Genomic DNA, 24,332 nt, shown 5'->3' on the forward strand with positions numbered 1-24,332 from the left:
AACATGTTTACGGACTTCAAAAACCCATTCCTCTCTAATGACTGACAGGTGGGCGTATTGTAGCCATTTGTTAGGAGCCTTAAATCCACCTCTTTGTCCCATTTCTAAATCGACTGAAAGTAAACCAGAGGCAGCACTTCCAAAATGGCGACCACTATTGTCCTGCTTCAAATGGCCTATTCAGAAAGCAATTGGTGACGTCATCGAAACGACATCATTGTTCTGTCCAGTCAATGAACAAACCGATGCACTGCTAACGCACCCTGTCGTCCACATATGGTAGTAGAAGTAGTAAATTACGGCTCAAAAGAAAACAAGTAAAAAAACAAGATAGAAATGGCTCAAATACCAAATTTAAAGCTTGAAACTGTTGACCACACCCACTTATAAAATACACTCTATGATTGGACGCCAAGTATACAGAGCGGAGCACATTAAATTCTAAAATAAAAATGGTCCTTTCTTACAATCAATAAGCAGCAATGAAGAGGTAGAATAAGGCATTAATAAGTGCTTTATAATGACCTATATAGCAACAATTATACGACTTATATATGTAACTATAGGCAACTATTAATGATCAGTATGTACCTTTACATAAAGTGTAACTGGAACTTGAAATAACATTTCATCTTTTGTTATAAATAGATCTATTTTCAACAACTCTTTCAGCATGTCGTCTCTCCATGTACAGAGTATTTACAGTCAAATATAACACAAACAGCAATCAGGGAACTGAACACAGTGTTTCTGGGTGGATTAACCCAATAAAAGCTGGAAGCCCGTTTTCACAGAACCACACACACACCCTCGGGTGCACGCCTTTTAACAAAAAGAAACAAAATCAACAGCAACAATCAATACAATGTTTACAATAAATACAACATTAATATTTAGAACATTTGTTTTCACATTTCCCCCAGTGCACAGACTGGTAGTCACACAGCCAACCAGTGGCTTCACTTGAAACCTGCAGTAAAAGACCAATTGCTACATGAGACCTAAATGAACCAGCAGGCAGGTCTAAGTTTTCTTCCACTCCAGGGTAAGGCTACGTCCACGTCATAAATATTTGCGTTCAATAGCAGTTTTTCCCTTTGTTGTAGTCCTGCTGAATAAAATGTTGGTTTCAGGTATTTTCTCCATGGCCGGATTCAACAAGTCCGGGGGTCCTGGGGTTAAATAAGCTGCTGGGCCCCCCATAAGGCCCCCACATCTCCTCTCTGTGCACTGTGCACTGTGCATGCTTGAATTGTGCACAGCCCCAGGTTTGCTGTGTGGTTATTTGGTAAAAAGCAAATAAATTAAATAACATGCAACATGTAAGCACAAAAACTAAATAAAATATACTCACAAAAAAACTCATTAAAAACGGCAGCTAAATCAGTGGCTCTACGCTTCAAAATATGACAGTATAAGACCCCCTCTGGTGTTGGTTTTGGATCATTTGGGCTTAATTCATTCGGCTCACAGGCCACCGATTTTGGACCAATAACAGAACTGTAGAGTTACAGACTGAAACCTGCTTAGAACCTATAAGGAAACAATCTATTCTTCTGATATCATGACGTAAAATTGATTTCTTCTTACATTAGAATGAGCACAAATGTGATGCTAATCTTGTTAGCCAATGTGTGGCAAAATCTATTATGTGTTAACATCAAGCTAATGACCTAACAAAATATCCTGCTCCGTCTGTGAGAAATTGTCCCTGCGTTAAATTACTAGAATATGTTATGGAATTTAGAAAATTAGTCAATAAAGAAGTCAACCTTGAACATGTTTGTCTCTCTCTTAAATTCAAAAACCTGTATTTTTACACAAATGCAACCAGAACACCAAAAACAAAAAGCTAGAAGGGTAACAAGATTGTTATATTTTGAAGCGTTTGGCCACAGACAAAGCCGCCATTTTTTTTTAACCAGTTCAAAGCGAGAAAGTGCTGCAATAACGAAAGTCCTCAACTAGATTTTGCTTCAGGATTCTCCTCAGGTAAGAAAATAAACATCCTTTATACCCTTAGCAGTTCATTCAGGGATTAAAAAGTGCATATCCCTCAGTCATCTTTTTTTTAAATAAATATTTTTTTTACAACACACCAGTTTTGAACCTTTGGGTTTTTAGATGATCGGAGTAGACGGCTTATTTGCCTTCTTGTTAATCCAGCTTCTCAGTTTGGGAATCACACCCCCCCTAAAAACGGAGTATTCCCTTTTCTTTAGACCCAAGTAAAAAGTCTTAAATAACTCACAGGTTCAAAGTTCAAATCAGTGCTAGCTTATACAACAGTTGTTCTTCTTTATACCTTTAAATAAATCACTATATCATCAGCAAAATAGTTCATCTTTACAGTCAGATTGTTTCAGTGTCACTGCATACACAGGATAACAAAAATAGGTAGATTACATGCTAGCAGCTTAAACGTGAGCTCACACACACACGGAGTGAGGAGTGAGCTGCTACAGTCGTCTTCAGTGTAATCTCTTTATCTCTGCTTCTCGGTCCTCTGGAAAACAACCAAACGTCCTACAAGTCCTCATGTGAAAAGATTCATCATAAATTTACATACACGATAAATGGACTTTACAATGTTTTAAGTGTATATGAATAAACCCCTGTTTTGCTGACGTAAATCTGTGAGGAGCGCAACCCAGTGACAGGGGGACAACAGGAGGGTTTTCACACCACATTCAGCTGTGGGATAAGACAGGGTTAACACCACCAGAGTGTGGACATGCAGAATGTTTGTAGTCCGTTTAAAGTTATTGTGCTGCGAGTGTTTTCAGTATTCAAGTGTCAATCCTTAACCCCGCTCTTACTGAGAGTTTAAAGGTTAACAAACACACGTGTGATGCACAGGTTAAAGGAAAAGCTCAACATGTGTGGGGAAATACGCTCACTTGTTTTCTTGCAGAGTTAGAAATCTGTCAAGTGAACATGAAGACACGAGGATCAGAGCCTTTGCATCCCAACAGCAATTCAGAAAGAGTGAAATAATGCCTGTGCATGGAAAAGTGCGACAATGAGCTAGGCGGCTAGGCTAGGTAGCTCGCTCCGACTACTATTCATATACCTTCTAGTTCAGCATTTGTACCTAATGTGAGCTACTGTACAGTTTGTCTTAAATTGATAAGCATCCAAAAAACATTCTCTCTCGCAAGAGTTAGATCTGTCCACAGCAAAAAAAAAAAAAAACAAGTGAGGAATGTTTTTACAGGTCAAATCTATGCACAAAGTACTACGTATGTCTTCAATATATATCCAAACTTATAGTGGAGGAAGTTTGGTTTTAAAAGTCAAGACACTGACATTCTCAATCCCTTATCAATCCATTAACATTCAATCTTTTTCCACTTGAATCCTGGCAGCATGTTACAGTTGTAGTAGTTGGTTGTTGAATGTATTGGCAGCTGTTCTATTTCAGTACATTTCAATTTTTGTTTTGGTTCTAGCAGAGTTGATTTAGAAGAGCTTCATCACGGTCGTATCTGTGGGCTACAGCCAGCAGCTAATCATCTTAGCTTAGCTTAGCATGACGATTGGAAACAGTGGGAAACGGTGAGTTTGGCTTAGTTTAAAATTAGGCGTTTTCGCACCGCAGGAATTTTTTCATATTTCTAGGAACCGCTGGAACCCTCCTCCTTTTTTATTCATCCCGCACCGCAGGAACATTGCACTATTTGAGTTCCTAGAAACCCGTAGAGAGGAAGCCATTTAGCTACTGCTTCAGAGTACTGTAGGTACCATGACGGTGCGAATGTAGACAGAAAAAAATCCTCATGAACCCTTTTCACACATACGGAAATCTCCCTGGATAATAGCAGGACGGGCTGTTTATGTGAACGCGAACAGCCGAATTTTTCGCATTGGACTTCACCAGGAGGTTCTCCGGCCAGACTCCTAGTATTTTTTCCCGCAGCAAGTCCGAGTGAGCTGATGTGAGAATACAGCAGGATATTCTCCAGAGAATTCAGCTCAAGCCAATGGGAGGGGGAGTGACGTTTCTATATTGTGACTGCTGCACGGTGCATAAAGTTTTTACTACGGATCAATCTATAAGCTAACTGCAATGTAACTTTAGCACTAACAAAAGCATTTAACCTTCTCATCTCTTAGCAAGAACACAAACGGGCGCACGTCCAAAAATGTTGAACTATTCCTGGAAAACAACTGCTGCTTTAAGATTAACTAACAGCTATTACATTTTCTACTCGTGTTATGTTGAACCAGTAGAACATATAAACAAAGAGCTGTTAGTTCATTTTTATGAGATTTAGGGACTTTGACTTGTGATATAGCATTTCTAAAAACTATAGCTACGACCCTGTTTAGAACCAAAACAGTCCAGAGCCTCTGACGGAAAGAGTTTGGTCAAGTGTTTGCTACAGCTTGTCATCAAGTTCACTCTCTTCAATACGATTATTGTGCATCGATTGTGTGGAAATGCCCTCATTACAGTTAACTCTGCCGTGAACATGCATGCTACTGAAACTGTACAAGTCCCAATCTACTTGTCGATTTGAATTATTTGGTAGAAATGTCAATATGCTTCAACACACTCAAAAGAAGCTTGGTTGTAGTCCCAAACAAAGAGTTGTTGACATCAGTCCACAGTGTGTCTTGACAATGTGAAGCTTTGAGGAGCTGGTGAGGCACCGAGCTCTGTTCACAGTGAGAAATATTCAGTTAAAGTCATGAAAAATAAACAGTCTGTGCAGTCAACGTCACATGAAATAAACAGCTTGTCAACTCAAGCTGCAGTTCTTTCCTCAAGAAACCAAGAAAGCAAAAACAATAAATAAAATCTTTAAAATACAAAAACAAAGAATGTCATATATTCTGTATATAAATTAAATAATGTTAAATAAATATATTTCCTCTTTAAAATTAAATTATTTATACATATTGCCTTGTATTGCCTTAATCGAGAGGTAGGCCACGAGAATAACCCACCTTCACAGCAGCAGTGACGTTGACTTAAAGGACCATTACGCTGGTTCTGCAAGTTTGAGCCTTTTAGCTACAAATAAGATGTAATGATTATTTATGTTGCTGAATATTTCCAGTTTCATGCATACATTTTGTTCAGAGTTCTATGGCGAGCTTTTTTGGCTCGTTGTTTCTGTAGGGCAAAAAAAATAGTTTAATTATTGCCAGTTACTAAAAAGTGCATAAAGCTATCATTATCTGATTAGTGAAACCATTAATATTTTTTTTGTCTTTACTTTGTCTTCCAGTGGGATACATTTTTTTTTTTAAAAGAAAAATACTTTTCTGTTATTTCATTCACTTATTAGTTTCTAAATGTGTGATAATCTTTAACATTTACATTTTGAATCTCTTTCATTTTAAAACACCTAAATCTAGTGGCAGCAAAGAGGGCTCTGATTGGCCAGCTTAATTTGTCTTGGCAGGAGTCTGGCCAACCAGAGCTCTGTTTGTGAATATTTTTTTTGTTTTGAAGGAGCAATGTGTCACTCTGACACCTAGTGTTTAAAATGGGTACTGCAGTATAAATTCTAAACATCATAGAGAGCTGTCTCCCCCTCCCCCCCTCCTCTTTAGAGTCGATGCTCACTCAGGTCACCATGTGGTGGACTCTGAAGCTTCAGTGTTTATCCAGCTCTGCATGGGTCTGTAAACCTTTCTGTGTTCTAACCTCTCTCCATTTTTCAAAAGCATCTCCAATATTGATCCTAGTTTGAGCACGTTTCTGCTCGTGGAGCTTATTAGAAACATGCAGAGGCTTTTTAGGTCGGGTACAATCACTTCTATCTGAACCACTTCTCTTGACCCGCTTCCATCGCTGCAACACCTGTTGGTTTGACGTTTGCCTGGTAAATCGAGGGGTGTCTAAAACGGCTGTGTGCCTTAAAACCGCCTACCTTCTCTGGTCAAAACAAATCCAGACCAGAATCTAAAGTTAGAAGGAGGACATACTGGCTGCTGCATTGTCGTCAGAGAAGCCAGCACTTCAACATAGCATGTTTCCTTAATGTCTGATCATATAGTAAGAACATTTTATGATTTAATTTAGTAAATATCTTACATATTGCTCCATTAGAGTAATGTTCTAAGATATAAATAATTGCAAATAAATAAAGGTCTTTTAAGTTTCTAAGATATATCCAAAGAAAATAATTTTTGTGTCCAGGATTTGTATTAAAAGTGGCAGAATCGTGCAAAATCAGCGTTATGGTTGTTCAACTTTCACCTCAGATCACAAAATCCTTACAGTACAGTGAATCTGGTCTGTTTGCTGGAAGTGAAATAGACCCACCAGCAGCTCAGCACAGAGGAGAGACAAGGGGATATTCATTCCCACATGTCTGTCCCTCGACTATAAAAGCCACCCCCAAAATCCCAACCACACAATCATACAAACTGCTGTTCTATAACGAACTACAACTGAAGTTAAAACCTCGACGGTGTCAGGTTATGGAAGTTGCACTCTTTGGAAAAATAGAAACAGAAATTGAAATAAATAAATAAAGCTCAACTGTTACTGGTTTAAAGTAGTGTGTGTAGCAGGGCTGAAGGGACGCAGCAGGTGGGAACGTGAGTCTTCTGCTAATGTCTCACCAGCGATGACTTAAAGGGCCAGTTCACACAAATTACAAAAAAAGCAACTTGTAAATGGTTTCAGTTTTGTGTGCTGTTATTTTCAAAATTTGGGAAAGTGTTTCTTTAAGAAAGATTTATAATTTCTGGGTTGAAGGCAAAAAATTAATAATTTTGAAACCTGGTGAACTGATTCTTTAAGTTAGACACATCCTGTCTAATCACGCTCAACGGCGTTCCATGCGCCTCCGCCATCTTTGTAGTCTATTCTTGATATTGTTTAGTGTTGGAGAGGGAGGGGGGGCATGCAGGAAGGGATAAAGGAAGGATCTCCGTTTACAAAATACACCGATGTGCTGCTCCTCAGACTTCAAGTTCAGGAGACAACGAGCAAACAGGAATCAGGAAGAAGTGCTAGTGTGTGTTTTTTGTAACTGAGTGCACGGGCAGTTTCCCCCCACAGGGACTCGAGTTAGATGGTGCTCTCAGTGTGTGTATGACTGATGGTGTGGACCTGTGGGTGGGGGTGGGCCTGGCCGTGGCTGGGTCTGCGCGGGCCCACACAGTTCTGCTGCTCACTGAGCAGAGTGGTGGTCTCTCCCGCCCCGTTCTCCGAGCCAGCAGAGGAATGCTGGGACCTGGAGGAGGTCAGAGTCGGGTGGGGGTTGGAGATGGCTATGCTCATGGAAGACGCAGGGGTTTGGGAGATGGGGGTGTGGTTAATCGGAGGGGGAGTGGCTTGGGGCAGAGACTGGCTGGGTCTGCGTCCGGATGACGAGGTGGTTTGGGGCAGCGAGCGGCTGCTCGGTGGCAGTTGAGTGTTAGACGTCTGGCGCTTAAAAGGAGGTGTGGCCAGCGGCAGTGGAACGCGGGTCCCCGGCGGCGTGATGGGGGGCAATGAGGCAGATGTGTCCAGACGAGTGTGACTGCCGTCTGGGGTCTGAGGCGAGCTGTCGAGCCTGGAGGCCAGGAGACCGTTCTGGTACTGAGCACGAGTGATCTAAAGAAAACAAACAACACCGATCAAAGAAGATAAATGATGATAAAGCCAGAATCTGGAATTTTAAAAACCTGTAGTTTTACATATTTTAGGATCTTGATGACTGATAGGAACCAAAAAATGGAATTGCTTAGTAGATTTATTCAGACAAACGCCTTGAGGCTTTAAAGGCTGAATCGATGAATCTGTGTTCTTCACTACTTCCAAAGATTTCCCCCTTCAATGTTAACACAATAGAGTTTCACATTGGTCCTTGAGGCCAGTTTTTTTAACCTCAATATTCTCCTGATAATTTGCAGAAGTAAATGATGTAAGAAACTTCCACCGTAGTACCAGAGCTGAAAAAAATATGCTCCAGAATCTGTTAACTGGTACGTGTTGAAACAGTCCGTTACCTTGACAAACTGCAGGTCTGTGAGGGCACGGACGCAGAAGTCTGTTATGTATTGGAAGGGTGTCCCTGGGATCTGGTTGATGCTCCCGCCCACCGAGGCGCTGTCCGGAGCGCGCTCAGTGCAGCTCAGAGACGCCGAGCGGTTGAGGTTGCCCCCATGTGACGGGGAACGAAACTCTGGGGTCGATAAAAAAGAGAGTGAGAAAAACTAAACCAGGCACTGACACACAAAATTTAAACATTAACAAAAAAGGAGAACAAACACCCGGAAACATCAGGAAAAACAAGATGTGAAAACATGGATAATGGAGGAAGACGTTAGTGAGAGCAGTAAGCATGATCACACTGAAACACACCACACACAAACATATACACGTATATAACATGAATATATATTAGTGTCTACATCATCATCCTGCTGTGGATGACTGATGATAGAGATGAGATTGTGTTTGATATGAAAAGAATGCGACAAACATGCCATGCGGTGAGGCAAAGTGCATCGTTTGAGCATTTTTATGGCTACAGTGCAGGACTGTGCAAGCTTTGAGGAGAAACCTCTCTGATTGGCTGGTTTTAGTGATGTCATGGAGGGTGGTGAAGAGCAGGAAGAGTGTCCTTGTGACCCTCCTTTCTTGAAGGGTTGTGTTAAAGGAGAGAGAGCGACGGCCAGTTGAGGAGATCAAGTGGGAGGAACTAATGCTAAAAGGAATAGTTCAACATTTTGAGAAAAATATTTCTTTCTTTCTTTCTCTCTCAGAGTTAGGTTGAAAGATTGATACTGCTTTCATGTCCTACAGGTAGCTTTGTAGCACATTAGCTAAGGTTAGCACTGGGGGAAGTTTGTCTAGCTCTGTCAGGTAGACCAATTACCTTTTCCTAAATCAAGCTACTTCCGAAAAGCAAACCAGTTTTATTTGTGTTTTAACACTGTTATGTATCTAGCTAACTAGTCGTATGTTATCCCAAAACTGTTCTACAACTGCGCTAGAGACCTACAAGCAACACGTTGTGCTGTAATATAATTCCATAAATGGGTCATAAAATAATGCCAAATGACATATATCATACTCAAGATTTGTTAAAAGTAAAAGAAATTTGCACACTTTTTGTTATTTGCTTTTACTTATTCTTGTCATTTGCATAGCTGTGCAAATTTGTATTTATATATTTGCATTAATTTGACATCTTTGCATCGACTTTTTTAATTTAACGTCAATCTAAAAGCTTATCAAGTTACACAATATTATCTTATTGTTTTTCTGTACCTATAAAACTAGGGGTTTCCATTTTTTTATGCTAAGCTAAGCCAAGCTAGCCAGCTGCTATGCTAATTGTATTTAAAGAACATGCATGAGTTTGGTATCAATCTTCTCATCACACTCTAAGAGGAAAAAAAGCAAATAAGCATAGTTCTCAAATGTCATACTTATCCTTTAACCAGAGATCTACGGTCAGAAAAGTTTTTTTTTTTTCTGGAATATCTCAGAGGTTGTGAGTTGAATCTGACTGTAAATCAATGGTTAAAGGAGAGGAGGTGTTAGGGGTTAGAGGTTAGTCTCAGTACACCAAGAGCCCCACCCAGCAAGTTGTTGACCTCCTGCTGAGACTTGAGAGAGCGTCTGCTTCTTGGACATGTCATGACTTGTGAGGAATTCTGCTGTTGATATATACTTGTATTTAGCTCTTGGCTTGACAATCCCCTCTGGAATAAATCGACCTGAGCACGTTACAGGACCAAGGCTGCAGCACCGTATCATTTCTGTGATGCTAATCAATACTTCTTTACTCACTGATTAATAGCGGGCAGAACATAAACTTGTCCTGGTGTTTTAAAAGTGAGAGAAAACTTAGCAATTATGAGTTTTAAACTGATGCTTGTAGAAAAATAACAATCTTAAGACATCCCCTACTTATCTTGGAGGTTGAACTAGGGTTTTAACTATAATCATAAAATATCTTTAGCATTGCAGGAATCTGTAAAACATGCACCTGACACCATTACATTTGGCTTTAAATTCATATCAAATTTGCACTATTTTTCTAGATGCTGTTATTTGTATAGTCTAAGAAAACTCTCACTTTTTTTTATACTGATTTTATTTAAATCTTATAGCTCTATCAAATGCTGTAAGTGCAATAAGAAATATCCAAGTTATTATCTCTTTTGAGATATTTATAAAGAGCAAAACTCTTGGTTATAAACTTGTATTTAGACAATAGACATGTTTAACATTCTTTGGAATAAAAACTTGTTTTTTGTTCTTGCATTTGGTGTAATTTCAGCAATAATATTCAAGAATTTCAGTTTATAATCAGTCTCAGATATGAAAATGATCAGACTTTAAGGTTTGCTCTTCTTTTCGATGCCTTTGTTGAGGATTAAAGATGACTCAAAGGGGCCAGCGTCTGCTCAGAAAAGCATCAAAAAGAGGCAAAAAGCTAATTAAACTTTTACTATGCAGACTGCCCCCACATCCCGTGTTCACTCGGGGTCTGAACTTGCTGGATCAGGGCTCCGGAGATGATGGAGAGAAAAAAAAAGAAGGGAAAATGGAGATTGGCTCAAAGAAGATAACCTCCCTCTCTCCTCTGGCCCATGCGAGTCTTTACCTGGAAAACGAGTGAACAGAGAAAACCTCTTAAGAGAGAGGCGTCGTGGAGGGGGGGACGCCACTGACGGGGAGAGAGGAGGGGTGACAGCTGAGAGAGAGGAGGGACAGGAAGGGGCAGAAAAAGAGAAATGGGCTTGTTTATTTCTTCTTTGTTTTTTATCACTTCAGCAGAGAGGGAATCTCTCATCCCTGTGTGATGCCACCAGGGGCGTGTCCAGACTCTGACTGGGGTGACCCACTGACTATTGCAGGGGTGGCACACACACACACACACACACACGGATGAAAAGCATGTTTTTACCATTTTTATCCACTAATCATATCTACATTAACAGAAAAAAATAAAGTTTCATGTAGATGTAATTTTTCCTGTGCTTATTTTTTAACTTTGAAAAGTAACACAACATATAAATCGTCTAAGCTTTACTCTTTCAGGACAAAAAGGAAGATGTTTGTCCAAAGTGTGGCAGCAAAGAGTTGGCAACAACTGTATTTATTCATTGCTAGTTAGACAGTGTGCAGGACTTAACCTTATGGACTCATTCCTCTCCTCTGACCTGTGGAAGTCTTTAATTTTAGGTCCCAACAAAAGGAAATGTGCTCCCTTTAAACGCAAAGAAAGGTAAAAGGATTCATTTTACATATTTAAAATACATTTAAAATCCTCGTTGTTAGACTAGCAGATCAACGCTGCTCGCTGCCTTCAATGCGACATAATCGTGCTTCAGCACTGTACAGGAAAACTGGACCTAATGTGAGTGCCCCCCTAAAAGACCTGGCAACAATTATCACAACATCTAGATGTGGTCTGCTACTCTGAGCATTAAAAATCACCTTGGGTTTCATCTCACCATTATGTTAAAAATAGAGCCCAGGTATAAATATTTTGTAACTGATTAACCCCTTAGTGGTGATCTTGTTTGTCTTATTTTAATTTATCTGTCTTGATCTAAATCCCAGGCGACATTTTAAAAAGACATAATTTTCAAAAAGAGAAAGCTGACTTTAAATAATAAATGGGCATTAAGCATGAGAAATGTTCCGAAGTCTTTAACATATGTACATTTGACACTGCACATGCAAAGACACTGAGCTGCAGGACGTACAGACGGCAGTTTATCCAGGACAGAGACAGGATAGAATAAACAGGACAGCAGGGAGGAGGAAGAAGAAGAAGAAGAAAAAACGTGAGGAGAAACATTTTAGCTGCAGTTTCAATGTTGGACCACACGGGGGCAGCAGAAACACAACTTTAAAATGGAGCCTAACAGAAGTCCTGCCTGACAGCAGCTCCGCCTGTTCAGGCAGGCTTTCATCATCCACCTGCACACACAGCCTCCATCTCCTTCTTCAAACATGCATCTTTTAAAAAGACGGCCGTGTTATATAACCGCGTGGACCTCTGACCCCTTTGTCCTCATTTACTGCTTTGATTTCCATTTTTATTTTTTGCTGAAATCTGACTTCAAAGCTTCATATCTGCACTCCTGCTGGCTGCAAACAGCTATGAATTTAGCAAAGTAAAGGATAAACACGCTGGAGTGTGACTGACTTGTATGATTAGTCATGGCTTTATAAGGGAAGATAAAATATGAGATCATTACTGGATTAAATGGAAAAACGTTATTAGCCCACACAGGTCACTCCTTCACCCAGAAAAATAAAAAGCAGTGCAGCATTTCACTTAAAACTCAAAGACAGGCTGCAGATTGTGATGCACTGTCTACACTCTTTATATGAAAAAGGCAACGTAAAGTAAACGATGAGATTTTGATGACTGCAGCAGATCTTAATACTCTTAAAAAGGAGTAAAAAAAACAAAAAAAAAACTGCTAAAGAATTGTCAAGACGTTGAATACAGAGCAGGAGTCACTTTGTGGTTAGCTTAGCTTTGTTTAAAGACAGGACACAATATGAACATTTCAATACACCTCAGTGAAACTGACAGGAACAGCCACTGATGTTGTTCATAGCTACACATAATACAATAGGATAGGATGGGATCCCAGGATATGATACAAAACATACGACATGATCCAGCACGATCCAAAAGGACACTAAAACAGGATACAACACAACAGAAGTCGACTATTTGTGCACATCTTTATTCCAAAGTGCAGTAAAACCCCCCAAAAAGAGAGATCTGGAATGAGCTTGCAAAAGATGCTTTAAAATATGGTCTCAGCTCGTGCTGTTGGGTTCTTGTGTTGCCTGGGTTCTTATGATGGTTCTTATGATGGTTCTTGTGATGGTCGGGGTTATATATGTCTGGTTGTGTATCGTGCACTATGGGTCCTTTTCTGTTGTATTTAATTATTTTTAGTATTTTGCATTTGTTATGTTCTTACTGTTGTTAATGTTCTTCTGTGTTTGCTTTAGTTTGTTCTTGTTTTTGCTGTTTGTCAAAGCACTTTGTAAACCTGTGTTTTTAAAAGGTGCTATATAAATGAAGTTATTATTATTATTATTATTATATAAAAAACCTGAATAATCCCAGAATATCACTCGTCATCACTTTGAAACACGACTTCTGGAGTAAGGCTCGTCTGGATATGTAAAAAAAAAAGGGAATCAATGCGTACATTTGTGTGAAATAATCTAAGATCTATAAAGGTTATTAAGCTGAGAGAATCTGGGGATGGCTGGTGATCGCTCACAAAGTTATTATTACTAAAGTTAAAGTTATTTTCAGTGTGCCACCTGAGAACGTGTGACCGTGCACGGGGGTACCCTGGTGGTTACTGAGATTTAAAAGTGTTGTTACAGTTTGTTTGTTTGTTTTTGGAGTGTTTTTCCCTGCTCGAAGTCTATGCTAAGCTAAGCTAACCACATCCAGACTCCAGCTCCGTGCCAACAGCTCCGACATCATCACTTTTTATATTAAATCTTTATCCCCTCGATTATACAGCGTCACGCAGCTTCTTATTTAAAGGATATTTTTACAGCTGGTTGTTCTCCAGAATACATTTTTAAATCAGCCACATTAACATTTTAATTAACCCGATTAAGGTAAGCTTCTGTCTCGATGAACGGGGGAGGAACATCTCTTTAGTGTCTCTGGTTGATTTGTCAGGCGTCACCTGACAGCCCCGAACGACACAAAACGAACTCTGCTCGACCTCCGACAGCAGGAAGTGTTTCCTTATTTGGACTAAGCCTAATTAACTTTCAGCTGGTTCTCTAACACAAAGCTTCACTTCAAACTCACTGACGCAGCACTTTGTCAAACAGCACGTGTGTGTTTGTTAGAATAAACAGAGACTATAGGAAGGATTCTGGTTACTGCTTTTGTTTTCACCTTTAAACCTTTAATCTTACAAGTAATAGAAACTGTGTGCAGATGAGAATGTGAGCGCGACCGAGAAACGACCGAGTGCAGGAAAACTACATTACAAATAAAACATTTACCTCAATCACAAATGTTTACTACGGAGCCCATGAAGTCCCAAGAAGTAAACAAGACAAAGCAAGCAATTTTTTTGCATCTTCATTATAATCATATTCTGACTTAATTTACTCAGAATGAAGAAAAAGTCCAGACAGCAGATTACGACACGATAAAGGAGGAACCATGAAGCAAAACGTCATGTTTGTTTGTTTGCCCCCACAGAGTGTGAAAATGTGATGTTTTATGTTTATTTGAACGACTCTTATTGCATATGTGGGTTTGTGTGTGTGTGTGTGTGTGTGTGTGTGTGTGTGTGTGTGTGTGTGTGTGTGTGTGTGTGTGTGTGTGTGTGTGTGTGTGTGTGTGTGTGTGTGTCGTCTCACCCATCGTTGGTGAGCTCAGAGCCATGACTCCGTAGTAGGAGAACGGGCCGGTTTCAAACTTCATGTTTTCGTTTCCAGCTTCCACCTCCACTCTCCCCTGAAACACACAAACACAAAAAAAACACACTGAGGACATTTGTTTGATTCGCTAATTTATCTGACATGTGACACCAGCGTGTGTGTGTGTGTGTGTGTGTGTGTGTGTGTGTGTGAGTCAGGTGGCTCAGCGGTCGTCTCCTGTGGCAGGTAACTGAAACACTTTGACGTTCCATAAATATTACATCCTGCCTCAGGTGAAGTGTCCCTTTACCTATCTCTCTCTCACACACACACACACACACACACACAGATGTATGTATTTCAGGTGTGAAACTGGAGCGGTCATGCTCAGGTTGCACTCTGAGTGTCTGCAGTCACTTTATCCACACCTCAGGTGTCGACAACAAAACTTCAGGAGTACACACACACACACACACACACACACACACACACACACACACACACACACACACACACACACACACACACACACACACACACACACACACACACACACACACACACACACACACACACACACACACACACACAGAAGAGCGACAACATTACAAAACAGCGAGCAGGTTAAAGAAAGGATTTTGGGGCCGACAGAGATGATGTATAACAGAACAGACGTTTGTGTGTGTGTGTGTGTGTGTGTGTGTGTGTGTGTGTGTGTGTGTGTGTGTGTGTGTGTGTGTGTGTGTGTGTGTGTGTGTGCAGCCTGATTACACACACCAAAAATAGAAGCATACGCCTGATGTCAACACACACTGTTTCAAGTTGTTTCAATATGACACAACAACTGAGTGTACCTCTAATACGTGCTCGAATGGAAAACTCCTAGCTGAAAAAAGCCAATTTTACAGCAGAAATAAACATGTTTACAGCCTGATTAGGTCTGATTAGTTATTGTCATCACTTGCACACACGGTACGGGGGCTATATTTTTTAAAGCTCGTCAAGAGGCTTAAAACCCGCCTCAGCTCCAGCTCTCAGTCTGTCGTTAAGTTGACTGAAAGTTAGGAAGAGACAGGATTTCCAACATGGCGACTGCTGCTGATGAGCCTCCTGAACCTCCTGCAGGAACAGTAAATATTCCATTAATATTTACAGTCTGTGGTCGAAACATTAGTCTTTGCTTGCACTTTAATCATTTTGTGCTCCAGTACTTTCTTTGGGATTCTGCCTGTGTGAAGACGTCCTTTGAAATATTCTGACGTCTTAAGCTCCTTCTCTGAGAGCACTGACCTCCATCTGTGGAGGATCTGAAGGGCAAACGTTTCTTTCTACTTCTGCTAATATAAAAGCACTTATATTATAGATTTTGCATTTTTTTTCCCCCACAAAATAGTCGCAGATGAGTTTTCTGTTTATCCACTTTTAAAGTGGTTATGGTTCCAGCACTTATTCAATGCATTGTCCATGATATCTACATTTTGTCTCCAATAATTTAGAAAAATAAGCAGAAAAGCTGCTAAATGTTTTTGTCCCTGATACCGGTCTCGAGGAATAAATAAAACGGGCAGCTGTCCCAATTTAAACGCTGTCACTTGGGCGTCTGAAACGCTCTTGTTGTGTGATCTCAGTGTGTCAGAGGGGCTCCTCTCTGCACGACCTTCACTAATAGATCCTCTTACATAAGCCGGAGACAAACAGAGGGTGGTGGGGGGGTGGGGGGGGAGAGAGAGGGGGATTGAGGGGTTAAGGAGGACGGAAGAGAAGAAAAGCAGATGAGATGAGACAGTGAGCGGCGTTGAAAAATCAGCAAGCAGAGCATATGGAGTGTGAAATAAAGAGCAGGAGAGGAGTTCAGGGATGAACGTGGAGAAGGAGACGGAGGACGGGCTGTCAGTCAGTAAATCCCTCCTCTGCACCAGGAAGAGAGGAGAGGACGGAGAGGGGAGGGAGGGGAGGGAGGAACGAGAGAGGGCTGGAGCTAGCAACACACTTTTATTGGGGCATTTTGGCGCCTCTCATTTTGTAACATTTGAATGAACTCCTGAACTGAAAATTGAAGATTTCTTGTGAACATTTGCAAAAAAAAAAAAAAAAAAAAAACCCAGCTCAGTAAAGGATTTACAAAGGTGGCTCAGGATGGACTCACACCCTGCAGAGTACAAATGTGATAAACATCGTTATAGGAGCCAAAAGGCTTGTTTGTATTGATCTATGCAACACAACACTGTGAGTCGAGTGTCATACCGACACTGACCACTGGGTGGAGTCTTGACGTGTGCTGTGCTTAAAGCTAAGACTCCAGGTAATGGATTCAGGTGTGTGTTTGGAGGCATGTCGTTTTTTTTTTGATTATGATCGAACCTGATCATGAAGTAAAATAAACCGATCGAAGACTCCAGTGGAAAAGAGTATCAGACATTCGTTTGTTGCAACGACAAAGAGCACGCGTCCAAAAAATAGTTCCAAAAACTCACCTGAGTTTGGACAATATTGTTGTTTTTTTTTCAAGAAGATAAATAAAAACGGTGTTGTTCATTAACGAAAACAACCTTTAAGCCAAATCCATTATCGTCATGTCAAACTCCCCTTCATATTTAGAAGATTCAGACGTTTCTCACATTTTCTTCTACAAAGACGAGTCCTTCAGTATCTAAACTTTTCTAAAAGAACAACATCAGATATCAGAGATTTCCACACTTCCTCATTAAAGCCTTCCGAGCAAACACTGATGATAGAAATGAAATGATTTCCTCATGTCCCTTCAGAGGCTTTGCTTTACTTCCTAGTGGGCATTAAAGTTGGCTTTTTGCTTCGAAAGGTTCCTAACTGAGTGAAATGACCCGGAAGCATCTAAGTGGCGGCCATGATAAGAGTCGTTTGATTTCTCTAAAAGCAAAGGAAAAGGTGCGTCAATGCTTCCTTTATAACCTGATTTATGAGTGGACAGGAAGGTGAGCAAACATCCTCAAAGTGACAACTGTTTGGTTTCACTTTTGATTCTCGTAGCCTGGTGGTCTATATTGCTTTTATTTCAATCCCAACCTTGTGGTGATCCGGATTATTTCACTGGTAAGAAGGCACAGGGGAAAGTTTTTTAGATGCGCTTTTAGGATTTCAGAAAATTGTAGTTTCAGTTTCCGTTGCATGTTAACGTCACCTAATGGAAATGTGATTCTCAGAGCAACGTGGTCTCCTTTCCTTAAGTCCTTTATAAATTCTCCTAACGTCTTCTCTTAACCTCATGACGGGTTAAGGAAAGCCAATAACAGTCGATTCTAATATATGCATAAAATGGTTCTATATTTATGTTTGACATGCTTTAACTTTGTAGCTCGTTTTATTTAGAGTTTACTTCTGTATTTTATGCAAGTTAGACAGCTTAATACTTTAAATTGTGAATTTGGACATACATCATCGTTTGTGAGTCCCTAAAGAATCAAGCAAAGACGATCTATATTATGTCAAACTGTGTTACTTAAGGGTTCACATCATTATAGAGGATAGAGGTTAAGGTAAAGAGGACAGTGAGAGGGGAGACAATCTGAATCCAACCATGGTCCTATGTATGTTATAAAAACAAGTAGACAGCAGTGTGCAGAGGAGGAGTCTTCATGTTATACAGTATATCAGGAATGCTCATTTAAATCTGTTTTTTGGGTGTTAGCAGGGATCGCTCTGATCTCTTAAAGAGTCAAACATTTAAACGTTCCCATTTCTACAAATATCACTCAACCTTCTTTTAAAACGGCTCTGAAGCCCGCATGTTCTTTAAAGTAAACACTTAATGAAATCTTCATGATTGCTTTTTCGTCACGCGAGTCTTAAAAGGTCGACCTGTAAAGGTGCTAATACCCGCTCCAGACTGACGGCCGACCTGGGATAAACCCGTGTTTGTTACCAGATTAAACAGGTCGACCGGTGCCGTCTAATCTCACCTCGTTATGATTCTTCTTCACCCGTTAGCAAATCAGTGTTTCTACATTTTTTAAAACTCACTTTCATGAAGAAGGAGAGAATTGAGAACATCAACATTTCTGGGTTTTTTTAAATATTCAGTGTTGTTTCAGTCTTTGGGAAATTTTAATTGGCTGATCCTTTGAAGGTAAACCAATTAACTCAACGGGGGGGGGGGGGGAGGGGCAGCAGTGAAAAGTAAACTCATTATGCTCAGAAAAAGACTAAAGCAAGACATTCAGGCCTTATTTTGAGCTTTTGAAAACCTTTATATTTGGGCTTTTTATGTCTTTATTTAGACAGGACAGTGGATAGAGTCAGAAATCAGAGAGGGAGAGAGAGAGAGAGAGAGAGAGAGAGAGAGAGAGAGAGAGAGAGAGAGTTTGGATTTGAACCCGGACTCGTGCACTAACCACTAGGTTACCGATGCCTCAGCTTTTAATATCATGAAATAAGATGTTTATCTGGACTTGTCAGGTGAAGGTGGCTTACATGAAGTGTAATGAGATGTTTTCCATTAGGGATCAGGTGAATACACTTTCTAAGATTTGAGATTGACCTCAATTCTCTTCATGAACATTGATTTCCAGGCAAAGCGTACTGAGAAACACATGTTTGCATTTTGGATTTCTTCTTACAATAACCCTTAACCGGGTGTGTGTGTGTGTGTGTGTGTGTGTGTGTGTGTGTGTGTGTGTGTGTGTGTGTGTGTACCTGCAGGATGAGGACAAAGTAGTCGACAGGTTTCCCTCTCTGGTACAGGAAGTGAAGCGGCGAGCGTTTGTCGTTCTCGTTGAATTTGAGCTCCTGGATGACGTCGGGGTGTCTCAGGACCCTCAGCAGGACTTTCTCTGTGATCTGGAACGGGCTGAACAGACTCACCTCTGGGGGGGGGGAGGGGGGGGGGGAGAGGGGAGGGGGGGGACACCATCAATGAAATCTATTAGACTGATGCTAATTTAAAAAATAATAATAATTCTTTGACACAAGTAGTAGTTTTTATCCTCTGAATGTGAGGGGAGGTTTGTTATCCTCAGGTTTATATATGTATATATTTTGTCCTTGGTTTTGGGCGGCCTTGTGTTAAAAGATAAATAAAATAAGAAATAAAACCAACTAGAAAGTATGTGTACTCAAAGTCTGGAAAAATTCTCTGTATGTAACTAAAAAATAATCAGTGAAGTGTTGAGACTCAAAGATTCCCTCAGAGGTCAGTGTGTTTCAGCCTCACTGCTGGTGAAACAAATCTCTGCTGGCTGCCCGTTCAGATTAGCCCCGCCCCCCCCTGAGAGAGAGAGCTCACCTGTAGCCAGGAAACGATGAGCGGCCAGCATGAGCTGAGGAGAGATCTTCACTTTGCTGTCGGCGTCGTTCTTGAAGGCCGAGAAGTCGGGCTTGTTTTTATTCGGGTCGACCTTTTTCCTGTTTCTGTTGTCGGCTGTGGAGAAGAAACATGGAGGTCGAGTTTTGAGGGAGTGAAAAAATATAAGCCGAGATAGATAAAAACAGAGAAGCTCACAACACAATATTTAACAAGTAGAAAGTTAGTGATACGCCCCTCCGTGTGTGTGTGTGAGTGTGAGTGTGTGTGAGTGTGAGTGTGAGTGTGAGTGAGTGTGTGTGTGTGAGTGTGTGTGAGTGTGAGTGTGAGTGTGAGTGTGAGTGTGAGTGTGTGTGAGTGTGAGTGTGTGTGTGTGTGTGTGTGTGAGTGTGAGTGTGAGTGTGTGTGTGTGTGAGTGTGTGAGTGTGAGTGTGTGTGTGTGTGTGTGTGTGTGTGTGTGTGAGTGTGAGTGTGAGTGTGTGTGTGAGTGTGAGTGAGTGTGTGTGTGAGTGTGTGTGAGTGTGTGTGTGTGTGTGTGAGTGTGTGTGTGTGTGTGACTGTGTGTGTGTGTGTGTGTGTGTGTGTGTGTGTGTGTGTGTGTGTGAGTGAGTGTGAGTGTGAGTGTGAGTGTGTGTGTGAGTGTGTGTGTGAGTGTGAGTGTGAGTGTGAGTGTGAGTGTGAGTGTGTGTGTGAGTGTGAGTGTGAGTGTTTGAGTGTGTGTGTGAGTGTGTGAGTGTGAGTGTGAGTGTGAGTGTGAGTGTGAGTGTGAGTGTGAGTGTGAGTGTGTGTGTGAGTGTGAGTGTGAGTGTGAGTGTGAGTGTGAGTGTGAGTGTGAGTGTGAGTGTGAGTGTGTGTGTGTGTGAGTGTGAGTGTGAGTGTGTGTGTGAGTGTGAGTGTGTGTGTGTGTGAGTGTGAGTGTGTGTGTTTCAGGCTGTGACTTTTGTCGCCGTGCCAAAGCTGGAAGAAAAGGAAACGCTGACTCACTGTAGAGGTCAGACTCGTCCAGGATCTCGGACTTGATGATCTCCTCGATGACGTCCTCCAGGGTCACCAATCCCAACACCTCGTAGAACGGATCTCCCTCCCCCTCGTTGTTCACCTTCTGGACGATGGCCAGGTGGGATTTACCTGCAATGACAAAGAGAGCGGACAGAGATCACCTGAATGTCACAACCAGCTGTAATAAAAAATAAAATAAAAACACACACATCAGCATTTTGAGCTTTAAACAGCCTCCATGTTCCCCCACACAAGGTGTTCATGGAGAAGCTGTCAGGAAAAGTAGGGCAACATCAAAGAAGAAGAAGAAGAAGAAGAAGAAGAAGAAGAGAGGTTTGATGCTGCTGTTCGATCTGTCAGTGGATTTATCCCCGACCGCTGGGAGGACAGATTGAAGACTTAAAATAGCCCAGACTGGACTAAGAGCTTTGAAGAGAAAGAAGCAGGAAGAGGAGCCAACACAAGATAAAGAAAGAAGAGGAGAAAGAAAGAAAGAGAGGGAAGTGTGGACGAGGAGAAACAGTGGATTAATCCTCTCCTGGCTCCTGTGTGTCTCATTAAAAAAAATGTAGAACTACTTCTGCTTCTGGCTCGGTTTTTAAACGTGATGTAAGAACAGCGACGGCTGCCAACGTCCACTGAGTGAAGGCAGGACGGAGCCAAGTCGAGACAACGCCTTCTTCTATTTCTGTCCTTTTTGTACTGATGCTGCTGCTGTGTTGTGTTGTGTCACGTGTGTGTAGAGGGGTTTGTGTGTGTGTGTGTGTGGACCAAAGTAACTCAAGAATGTAAAACATGAATCAGCCTTCTGTCAGAGTGAGCTTGTGAAAAAGTTGTTCACAGTTTTTTTTAGATCATCACAATATTTCCCTAGTTTAGTATTGTCTGCAAAACGAAAAAATACAATTAAGAAATGTAGGTACTCATACACTCATGATACTTTCTACTTCTGCTCCATCTAGATAGATAGACTGATAGATAGATAGATAGATAGATAGATAGATAGATAGATAGATAGATATTTTATTGATGCAGAGGGAAATTCAAATCATCCAGTAGCAGGTTAAAAAGACATGACATGAAACATTTGTTACAAATTAAACACAAAACCGACGCCCCCCCCCTCCCATACATATAGATTAACCTGAAAAAAAAGATTTAAAGAATACCTCTAGATGAATCAAACTTAAACTGTGCAATTAAAAATAGACTTATACAAGAAATGTACATAACCCGTGCAGAGATAAAAATATATGTGAAATTTGGAAGAACCTAAAAACAGTTGAGGAAAAAAATCTGTAATTAGACCTGAATATAAAAAATAAAAATAAAGTGTTGACCTTCTGAAGTCGTGTTGTTTATATGTGTAAATGTAAATGTTGCAGTTTGCAAAATGGTTTTAGATTTACATCGATAATGAAACCTTTTTCCTTTTGATTACGAGACAGATCGGCGTAATGCTTTAATTGCAGCTAGAATGGGAAGTTTCTCAGAAAAACAAAGATTTATTTGTGGTCTTTTTAGTGCCTTAACATTAGAGACAGGACAGTGGATAGAGTCAGAGATCAGGGAGAGAGAGAGAGAGAGAGAGAGAGAGAGAGAGAGAGAGAGAGAGAGAGAGAGAGAGAGAGAGAGAGAGAGAGAGAGAGAGAGAGAGAGAGTTGGGAACGACAAGCAGGAAAGAAACCACCGGTTGGATTCTGACCCGGGCCGCCTGCTTGGAGGACAAAAGCCACTAGGCCATGAAAACACCCGTCAGACTTTGATGAAAGCTGGGGGGCGGTTGATAAACTTTGTCATTCACAGTGTATGATTCTGAGTGGGAAAGAAAGGAGTTGATGAACGAGTGGTTTGTTCACTACGACATGTTCTATTTTGATGTGTAAAAGAGGCAGGACTCATACCTAGCATCATCACTGCAAGTATAAAAACACCCATCTGATAACAGTCTGCTAATAAAGCATCAGGAGGGACAGGCTCCCATAACATAACAGGCCATAATGCTGTATCTTGTGATATAAGAGCTCAAGACAGAAGAGCGATAAAATAAACAACTATCAAAGAGAGAATATAAGCTATAACTAACATTATCATGTGTTTGCTACGTCTCCTCCATGATTCCAAAATAAATCAGATAATCTGTTTTTGTTTGGACCAGATAAAAGGTAGACGGTTTTAAGGCAGCACCCCCACACGGCCGTTTTGGACGCCCCTCGGTTTGCCAGATATGAGAGCAGTTATCAGGTCAACAGGTGTTGCAGCGATGGAAGCGGGTCAAGAGAAGTGGTTCAGATAGAAGTGATTGTACCCGACCTAAAAAGCCTCTGCATGTTTCTAATAAGCTCCACGAGCAGAAACGTGCTCAAACTAGGATCAATATTGGAGATGCTTTTGAAAAATGGAGAGAGGTTAGAACGCAGAAAGGTTTACAGACCCATGCAGAGCTGGATAAACACTGAAGCTTCAGAGTCCACCACATGGTGACCTGCGCGAGCATTTACTCTAGAGGGGAGGGGGGAGACAGCTCTCTACAATGTTTTGAATTTGGACTGCAGTACCCATTTTAAACACTAGGTGTCAGAGTTACATATTGCTCCTTTAACCTTGTTGTAATAATAAAGATTTATTTATTTACAGTGGCAGGAAAAGGGGGGAAACTAAAGGAACAACGAAATATCAACAACAGCAAAAACACTGGTATTGAAGTTATCAGTCAGTACATCCCATAATAACAGCTGCTACGTTTGATGCAGATCCATGTTAGAGTAGAGCGGCTAAGCTGCAGGAGAAAAGCTTCATTGAGCTGAACACTGAGCTACAGTCAGAGGAGAACAGACGGACTCTGCAGTGATGTCAGGACTCTTACAGAGCAGAATCAGAACTCTCTCTGTGTCCATGATGACTCATCATCAACCGCTAACATCCGAGCGCTAGCTGTCACCACCAACAACACAAGCAGGCCTGTTAGCTCTGTTTGTACAGTCAGCACAGAGATGAAGCCGACAGACAGCGACAGGGCGACTCGCTCTAACCCTTTATCACGGGCATCATCGGCTGACTGTTGTGACCTCTAAACTCCCTGCACTCAGGGGTCAGCAGCCCCCGCGGCAGCTTCACGTTAGCCGTTAGCTTCGAGGGGGACTCAGCAGAATAAAAACATGAGCTGACACGAGAGATTTAACCTCGAATCTGAGAGGGACTTTATTTCTGTTCTGTCATCTTTTCAAGGTTAAAATGTTTCACGTCGGATTAAGCAACTTCTAAAATGTGAGATTTAAACAAAACATTAACGCCCCACAGAACGCCACAGGAGGTCATTCCTGCCCGTGGCCATCAAACTTTATAACGCCTCCCTTTGAGTGACAAACACGCCGTCTGAGCCGGGAAAAAAAAAAATGTAACCTCCACCATAACTCATTATTTATTAAAACTGCAGTATAATAATAATGAATAATATGTCCATGATAACAAAGTGCAATATTGAAACAAACAGTGCAATAATCTTGAAAATGTATATTCCTCTGACTCTTATTCATGTCAATATTTCTTGTACCTATTATTGAAATCTTACTTACGTTCCTTTTCTATTTGATTAATATTTTTATTACTATATTTCTACTGCGATATTCTGGAGCAACTGTAACGACTGAATTTCCCTCTGGGATTAATAAAGTATTTCTGATTCGGATTCTGAAAAAATGTGCCCATTTCTGTGGG

At 41.0% G+C, this 24,332-nt stretch overlaps 1 protein-coding gene across 2 annotated transcripts in view; it reads right to left on the reverse strand.

Annotated features, from left to right (window-relative positions):
- Positions 1 to 810: 810 nt before the first annotated feature.
- The window catches only part of LOC110000547 (metal transporter CNNM4), a 30,003-nt gene continuing 6,481 nt past the window's right edge, over positions 811 to 24,332 (reverse strand). The window contains exons 2-8 of one of the 2 annotated variants that reach the window (XM_020655856.3): positions 20,601 to 20,744; positions 19,599 to 19,733; positions 19,010 to 19,179; positions 14,342 to 14,438; positions 10,569 to 10,658; positions 7,957 to 8,132; positions 811 to 7,561 (exon numbers count right to left, since the gene is read on the reverse strand). In XM_020655856.3, the coding sequence (XP_020511512.2) occupies positions 7,034 to 7,561; positions 7,957 to 8,132; positions 10,569 to 10,658; positions 14,342 to 14,438; positions 19,010 to 19,179; positions 19,599 to 19,733; positions 20,601 to 20,744 (1,340 nt within the window). In that variant the 3' untranslated portion in view covers positions 811 to 7,033. The remainder of the gene's footprint in view (positions 7,562 to 7,956; positions 8,133 to 10,568; positions 10,659 to 14,341; positions 14,439 to 19,009; positions 19,180 to 19,598; positions 19,734 to 20,600; positions 20,745 to 24,332) is intronic. The other variant, XM_065965900.1, reaches the window with a different exon arrangement.

This window comes from Labrus bergylta, chromosome 17, assembly GCF_963930695.1.
Source record: "Labrus bergylta chromosome 17, fLabBer1.1, whole genome shotgun sequence".
In the NCBI taxonomy this organism is placed as follows: Eukaryota; Metazoa; Chordata; class Actinopteri; order Labriformes; family Labridae; genus Labrus; species Labrus bergylta.